Source organism: Triticum urartu, chromosome 4A (assembly GCF_056163025.1).
Source record: "Triticum urartu cultivar PI428250 chromosome 4A, HENAU_Tu73, whole genome shotgun sequence".
Classification (NCBI taxonomy): domain Eukaryota; kingdom Viridiplantae; phylum Streptophyta; class Magnoliopsida; order Poales; family Poaceae; genus Triticum; species Triticum urartu.
Window position 1 is genome coordinate 10,968,694 of NC_141876.1, and position 8,540 is coordinate 10,977,233.

Below are 8,540 nucleotides of genomic sequence, written 5' to 3' on the forward strand. Positions count from 1 at the left end.
AAGCGAAGTGACAAGACCCGTCGGTGACCGGAGCCACCGGCCAAGATCATCGGTTGTTGGCTCCTCCCAAAGCCAAAGCTAGGTCCTAGCCTCCCTCGCTGCCTCTCACCGCTCGAGGAGTCGCTTTGATGTGGGGGTGGACCGGGCCAACGACTCCCAAACACCATGCCGCTCACAGCGTCACAGTGACAGTGTTCCCCTAAAAAAAAGGTTTCTGTATCCAAATTTGTCGATATGGTTTCTTATTTTATTTTGATGAGAGACTACGAGTCTACGAGCGTTGTCGAGTCTTGACCGCTGCATGATGCACCCCAAACTGCTCGTAGTTTGAGCAGAAGCCAAGTGCCATTGCAAAAACAGAGCAAGACGGCCATGCATAGACTCACTGCCATTGCTTTGCCAATTGTGCAACGACATATATTTCTTCCAAGCATCACACTCATCATAGACCAGTAGCATTCCAATTCTGTAGAGTACTACAACTACTGGAGTACTGGCAGTACTCTAGTACACTACCCGTCCTTACAGGTGGTACATTACACCGAACGATAATAACGGAAAAAGAAAACAAGGCCAGACCCAAAGCTAATTAATAATCTTCCAGGCGGCCCGTGCGAGGACTAAATCGGGCCGTGCCTGGGCTGGGTTCGGGTGCCTAGCAGCAGTCGGCGAGCGCGCGGCGGAAGGCGGCGGGGGAGCAGCAGGGGATGCGGAGCGGGCCCTGGTGGTCGTAGCCGTACTCCTGCGCCGCGCGGCCCAGGAGCTCCGCCAGCGCCGGCCGGCCTAGCAGCTCCGCCCGCACCAGGAACCGCTCCGCCTCGCTCCCGTCCCCGACGTGCACCGGCACGTGCCCCTCCGGCACCACCGCCCTCCCGCCCCCGCCCCGCCGCTTCGACGACGGCGACGCGGGCGGCGAGGAGTCGTCGCCCACGCGTGACAGCCGACGGATCAGCTGCCTCATCCCGACCGGGCTAAGCTACGATCCGAGCGCCGGACGGGCGTGGTCTGCTGCTGCTGCAGCTGCGTGCGCCCGGTGCGCGCGCGAGTGGGGCTGACGGCGGAGTTGAATACACGCACGGACACGGAGACGGAGACGCCGCGGCTGGCTCGCTTATTTATAGCGCCGGGGAGGTGTGAGTCCCCGGTCGCAGTGAGGTTTGTCGGGTCGGGGGTGGGTGGAGGGCGCAAGCTCAGGTGGGACTGCTGCCGTGCCATTTTTCGTTGTTTCTTCTTACGATTGACGTGGGAGAACTGCACGTTGAAATGCTTTGCTTTGTGCTTAGCTCGGGCCTGTATTCATTTCAAATTTTCTACGTGCATTCCGCACGATCACGGACAGGCTCATCATGGCCGGTACGCGAGCACTGTGCGCAGGCACGTGTGGAGAACAGCGGCCACTCCGGCTGGCGGGACCCGTCGTCGCCATTGATTTCCAATCTGGAACAGGCGTTCCCGGCGGACGTGTCGAGCGGCGGGTGCAGGAGCTGACGAGGTGGGCGACGACGTGACCGGCCAGCACAGTACGTCCGTGCCTCCTCGGCCAGTGATTTGTGGGTTCGGTGTCCGCCCGCTGTACCGGCCGTCTGGTCTCAACCCGTGCTTACCGGTTACAGTTACTTTTTTCTATTGCGAGGAACCGGTTACAGTTACTCATTAACCGTGGGAGCTTTTCGTTGGAACTGACATGGACCGTCCACTCTTGTACTACTAGTAAAAATTAAACAAGTCTCCCATGTAAGCATACGCGATACGTCCTAGCCACAGGATACTTCATACTTCTCATAGATATATGCGTCACCGCGACCCGAAAATTTTCTCCCGCATCCATCCATAATAGGAGACCAGTCTGTAGATACGGATGCGGGAAACGGTCATGCAACACTGTCCGCATACATTTCAAACCAGGTTTCGCTTTAGGAGATGAAAGTCATGTAAACCGACTAATATTCACCAAAATTCGAAAAGAAAATAGCACAAATCATCCATGCATGCAAATAAGCCTAGTACAACAATGCCTCAAATTTGATGTCCACCAAGTTTTCCAACCTATCATATCGTCCCACACATACCGCCCATTCAGTTTCATCCAACAATGTATGTACATAAATGTTCATCCTTCTCTCGTGTGGTACGTCACGGCAAGGCATACGGATTATAAAATGTGCACAACAACATTGAGTAAATCAATGATTCAATCAACAAGTTAAGCAAGAAGAAGTAAAACATATGTTCTCCTCTGCCGCGTGCAATGGTCATCTTGCCTCCACTGAGCAACTACGTGACAAAACTTGGTGACGATGGTCTGGATGACGTACCATCGATATGATAACGACCTCATATGGCGATCATGGATAATGTGCATGTCATAGTGCGTAATGTGCTTTCGTGCGTGGAACGATTCGTACACTTGCTGCCAAAAGGTCAACCCTCTGCTCCTGTCAACGAAATCCACGGATACGGCCAATCCAGCATCACACAACAACTCATCCTCCACGGTTGAGCAAACCCCCATCCTTCTTACTCTGAAAAAAACGACGTGACGTCCGAAAATAAGCTCGATGGCATTTGACCGAACACCTGCCGGTCGGGCGTAGTGGCCGCCAGGTCGTCGACAGGGTGGCGGGTGTACCTGGGTACAAACGGCTCCAGGGTGGACAGCGCCGTTGTAAAAGGCGAGCAGACGCGTCGGTGCTGGTTGCGAACGTCCGGCAATGCTTGTGTGGGTGCTGGAGAGGTAAAGTGGCGGCGGAGGAAAATGAGACGGGGGGGGGGGGGGGGGGGATTTAGTGGGCCTGGGTTTTCGAGTCCAACTTGGCTCTTGTCCGGACTCCGACAACCCCCCTCCCCCTCCCCCCCCCCCCCCCACACACACACACACACATTTTTTGTCTCAACTTTGCGGGAAAGAGTGTGTCCGGACCGCCGAATGGACCGATACATACCCATGTTGAATGACCTTCATGGGTTCGGACCTCACGGTTTCGATAGTATGCGGGGCGGTCTGAAAGTCGGCGTTGAAGATGCCCTCAGGCCAACCAGTAAACAGTAATCCTGAGAACCTAAGACGTGCTTTGTATAGTCGTATTGAGAATGTGACTGCTATATGACTAGATCGTGGACCATCGTGCATAGAGGAATTTTTGTTTTTCGATAGTAACCCTATTCTTATGGAATAAAACTCTTTACGCTAATTTTTTTTTGACGAGTTGTTGTTGACGAGAACTGCCCACGCCGAGAGAAGTATGGCTGCAGAAAGGAACATTTTTACGTTTTTTTAATAGATTGAAGTGGTGGTTTGTGTTTGGTCAAATATTTCTGCTTGGTGCGTGGTAGCTTAGCCTTAATTTCTGGACCTTATTGTGTCGTCTTATATGTGGGCATGTCCACTAGTAGTCCATATGCTTTTGCACGGTACAAAAACGGGTTGTCTTCGGCCCGGAAGCTCAAAGTGTTACCCGTCTCGCACCAGTGGCATTTACTTCCTCCGTTCCAAATTACTTGTCGTAAGTATAGATATATCTAGATATATTTTAGTTTTAGATATATTCATTTCTGTGATGAATAATTTGAAACGGAGAGAGTAGTTTCCAACACAAAAAGATATGCAGACTGTCATAGTGTCTTTAGAAGTTCGCTCAAGATATGCAGTATGTAGACTTGATTATCAAGTGCGTTGCTCAAAAGCTGAGTGTCGTCCAGTCAACGTGCAAGAATTTTCCAACTATTGCATTCTTAATAGCAACCGGTGCACGCATGCACTGCATTTTGTTCGTTGCCGATGTACGTGCATGTACCACGGTAGACGTCCTGGAAGCCCGTAACCTTTTTTTTGTTTGCTTTCTGCTGGGTGGGTAGCCCGTCGATCGAGAGCACGGAGCCGCAGCGCACTGTCGCCTACTCTCTTCATTTTATAACGTAGTGCATATAGAATTTTTAAATGTCAAACTTTACAAACATTGAATTTTTTTATTGAAAGGACTATTTATATATACAATATAAAATATGTAAAATATGGAACTCCCTCTTCTGATGAATCTAATGATATATATTTGGCATTCAAGATGTAAATATTTTTCCTCTATAATTTTTTTTCAAAATTTATGAGGTTTGAATTTTCGAAAAGTCTATATGCACAATGTTTTGTAACAAAGGGAGTATCATTTAACTGACAAGTTTGTGTGCATCCTAATTATGCAGGGACCGGGTGATACTCTTAATGCTTTGTATCACTTTGATACTACATTTTGAGATAATAAAAGCGTCCTTTATCAAAGAAAAAACTGACAAGTTTGTGTATTGTGTACCTTTCCTTCCGACTCGACCATTTTTCCGAGAAACTGTGAGCGATGTCTTTAATTATAAGAAAAGAGTGTGTTACAAAAGTAGCCAGGCGCCATTGCAAAAACTATGCATATTTTTTCAAGTAGGGCGTTTTGGTGCCCAGGCTCATCTCCATCTGGTTAGAAACACAATTCGTAAAAAATTCAAAACAAAATTGAAAAATTTCAAATTCTTTTTGTGCGATAGACAATTTGATGCATGAGGCCCTCTTCAAATTTCAAGTCATTTGGACAACTGAGCAGCTCTCAGCAAAATAGACAAATCGGGCCAAAACAGTACATGAACAGTAAACATTTTTACAGATCCCCTATTTGCCTTTTTTGCTGAGAGCACCTCCGATGTCCAAATGATTTGAAAATTGAAGAGGGCCTCATGCATCAAATTGTCTATCACATAATTTTTTTTGGAACTTTTTGAATTTTTCTAGCATTTGTTTTGATTATTTTCGTCAGCGCGGATGCAGATGAGCTCGGGTTCAGAGATTGATTTTCGTATTTTTTTTCTCTCTATAGACTGTCATTGCTTTGCCACTTTCTCCGACGCCATATTTTTCCAGGCAACACACGAAGCATTTACACTCTACGGAAGGGAGACAAGCAGCACCGAATTTGAAGGGAAACTACAGAGCGCTCCATAAGCCAGTAGCCTTCCAGTTCTGTAGAGTTACAACTACTGGTACTCTACGTAGTACACTACGCGTCGTTTCAGGTGGTACATTACACCGAACGGTAATAATAACAACGTAAAAGAAAACAGGGCCAAATCCAAAGCCGGCCGGCCCGTGCGCCTGGGGTTGGTTCGGTCCGAGCTCCCCTCCGTTGGCTGCTGGATGGCTAGCAGCAGTCGGCGAGCGCGCGGCGGAAGGCGGCGGGGGAGCAGCAGGGGATGCGGAGCGGGCCCTGGTGGTCGTAGCCGTACTCCTGCGCCGCGCGGCCCAGGAGCTCCGCCAGCGCCGGCCGGCCCAGCAGCTCCGCCCGCACCAGGAACCGCTCCGTCTCGCTCCCGTCCCCGACGTGCACCGGCACGTGGCCCTCCGGCACCGGCATCCCGCTCCCGCTCCCGCTCCCTCCCCGCCCCTTCGACGACGACGCGGGAGGGGAGGAGTCGTCGCCCACGCGTGACAGCCGCCTGATCAGCTGCCTCATCCCGATGATCGGAGCGTCGTTCCCCGCTGCGTCTCCACTTGGCTCTGCTGCTTCAGTGCCCTGCGCGCGCGCGAGAGTGAGCGGAGGTGACCAGCGGAGTGGAACACACGCACGGAGACGGAGACGCCGCGGCTGGCTAGCTTATTTATAGCGGCGGGGAAGGGGAGGTTGGGTTTGGGCGGGTCGGCTGATGCGCGCAGCTGGGTTTGTCTGGTCGGGTCGGGGGCGGGTGGAGGGCACAAGCTCAAGTGGGACTGCTGCCATGCCATGGCCATGCCCGGACGTGCTCCGGTACGATCTCCTCTTTTGGTTGATCGTCGGGGATTATTACTTTTTGTGTCTCTCGACAGGTGCTCGGGCGTGCGGAATTCACGGTGTCTCCCATTGTCTTTTCGGCTTCTTTTCATTGTAAACGTGGGAGACTGCACGTCCAGATGCTTTGCTTTGTCCAGCAGCGTCGGCGTGCCCGAGTGCTTGGGAGACATGGCCGGCCGGCCATCTACCTCTGCGGGTACGCGAGCACTGTGCGCACACGTGGAGTGCCACTGTCACCCCAGGTACAACAACGGCCACTCCCGCAGGAGAGGAGAGGGCCCATGATTGAGAGACGTGCGTGTCGAGCGCCGGGAGCGCGACGCCGCACCAGCATGGCATCATGGCCCCGATCGACGGAGATGTTGGCCTCTCTTTTCAATCTTGACGCGCGCAGGAACATGGGCATGCAGGAGCTGAGCTGACCATCGAGGTGAGCGACGACGTGACCGGCCGAACAACTACTCCTGCTACTACCACTGTTGCCGGGTGTACGTCCGTGGCTCCTCGGCCAGTGGTCATGGGTTCGGTCGGTGTCCACCCGCTGTACCTCCGCTGTTTTCCGCCGTCCGGTGAAAATGTATAATCAGCTGACCCATACGCCCTAGCCACATGATCTTTGATACTGTTCATCAAGATATGCACCATGACATGTTGTCAAGCAAACTCTACGGCAATTAGGCCAACAACTGAACAGTAATCCTGAGAGGACCATTCGCACCCTAGCTCGAACCAGGTCTCCAAAGTCACAACTAAACTATTGCTCCACCTTTTTACATCTGTACTTGATAGTTTCATGGCAATAATTATTTGAGAAAGCTAAAATTCTGGCGACTGGCAGTTCGCGTCAGATCCACACGACGCCAGAGTCATCGGATTTCGATCGCACGGCCCCGATTTCATCATCGTCAGGTGACAGCTTCTCGCCCGCAAAAATATATGCCTCTTGTAGGATTCAAACCATGACCGCTTCGAAAGACTACATGGTGAACAACCAGCCCGCTAATGCTTCGTCGATGCAAGTTTTGAACCAAGTGTACTATTTGACCAGTTATACTAAATGCGAGAGAAAAAGTGGATGCTAGTTGGATTTAAGCCTGTTAGTTACTACTAGATGACTTACTAGGATCTCAACCAGGCCGGCTAAATTCCTTTGATGACTAGGTGTAGGTAACTTACTTCTTGTATATCATTTTAATACGAATTTGAGGAAAACATCAGACTAGTTGTTTTATTGACCTGTGTGGCTTTAAAATAACTATACACCATCAGACTAGTTGTTTTATTGAGGAAAATAGCTTTTCCGTTTTCCTTTCTTTTGTTGAGCTTTTCTAGTCTATCATTACGTACATATTACTTGCGGAATTAGGCATACATACAAACAATTTTATTGGTAATTTGACCCAAGAAAAATCAAGTTGTTGAAAATATGCCCGGGTAACTTCTATGTAAATATCACGGTATTTTTACGCACCGCGATCCCGTTAATTTACGTGGAAATACTACGGTAACTTTGACCCGGAAAGTAAAGTTGTTTTGCAACATACACTATTAACTTCTATAGAAGTAATACGATAATTTAGTTTACGTACAAACATAATGCTAGCTTCGATCCTCGAAAAATGTTAGAAACATATATTCGGCAACTTTTGTGTAAACAACATAGAATGTCATGCAGTCCCATGAGTCTCACCTCAACGAACGAAAAGCCGGCTAGGATTTCTACCTTCCGTCGGTAGCGCCGTCTATCTACCACATCTCCGGTGGCCTTATCGCCATCGGTGCGCGGTGGATCCCGGCGCTTGCCGGCGGGAGGGCTATGTTTTTTGGTGATTTAAGTTTTGTTAAGGTTTGTGTCCAGCTCAGTAAGACAAGACGGCGGTAGCTTCTTGAAGTTATCGGGCTAGATGTACTATAGTTGCCAACATGGTTATTTTATAGTTATCGGGCTAGATGTACTATAGTTACCAACATGATTATTTTGTAGTTATCGGGGTAGATGTACTATAGTTACCAATATGGTTACTATGTAGTTATCGGGCCAGATGTACTATAGTTATCAACATGGTTCATTTTCGTAGTTATCTGGCTCCATGTGGTATAATACACGCCTGGTAGCTTATGCAAAATAACATGATAATTTACACGTCACAGACCTGATAACTCATGGACAAACATGTAACACCCCGGATGTAATTTTCCCTATTTGTACTCCAACTCTTGCCGTTTCCGGCGTTAAGTTATATTTATTCCCTCGGGTTTGGGTTTCGTCTCCGTGTGTTGTTGTCGTTGTCATGCATCTCATATCATGTCATCATGTGCATTGCATTTGCATACGTGTTCGTCTCATGCATTCGAGCATTTTCCCCGTTGTCCGTTTTGTATTCCGGCGCTTCGTTCTCCTCCAGTGGCCATTTCTAGCTTTCTTTCGCGTGTGGGGATTAAACATTTCCGGATTGGACCGAGACTTGCCAAGCGGCCTTGGTTTACTACCGGTAGACCGCCTGTCAAGTTTCGTACCATTTGGACTTCGTTTGGTACTCCAACGGTTAACCGAGGGACCGAAAAGGCCTCGTGTGTGTTGCAGCCCAACACCCCTCCAATTTGGCCCCAAACCCACCAAACTCTGCTCCATTTCTTAGAGCGTTCGATCACGATCGCGTGGCCGAAAACCGCACCTCATTTGGACTTTCCTAGCTCCATTTATGCCTATAAATACACCCCCCGATTTCGGATCTCTTC

General features: G+C 49.6%; 1 protein-coding gene and 1 pseudogene across 1 annotated transcript; both read right to left on the minus strand.

Annotated features, from left to right (window-relative positions):
* Positions 1–403: 403 nt before the first annotated feature.
* Positions 404–1,138, minus strand: LOC147974408 (auxin-responsive protein SAUR71-like). Its single transcript, XM_087519465.1, has one exon. It carries the CDS (start codon positions 959–961, stop codon positions 656–658), a length of 306 nt encoding a protein of 101 aa, XP_087375591.1. The 5' UTR covers positions 962–1,138; the 3' UTR covers positions 404–655.
* Positions 1,139–4,855: 3,717 nt separating this feature from the next.
* On the minus strand, positions 4,856–5,685 carry LOC147974409 (auxin-responsive protein SAUR71 pseudogene; annotated as a pseudogene).
* Positions 5,686–8,540: the final 2,855 nt, after the last annotated feature.

What these genes read in the sequence shown, in the direction of transcription:
- LOC147974408 (XM_087519465.1), bottom strand. Translation starts at nt 961, where the DNA reads ATGAGGCAGCTGATCCGTCGGCTGTCACGCGTGGGCGACGACTCCTCG.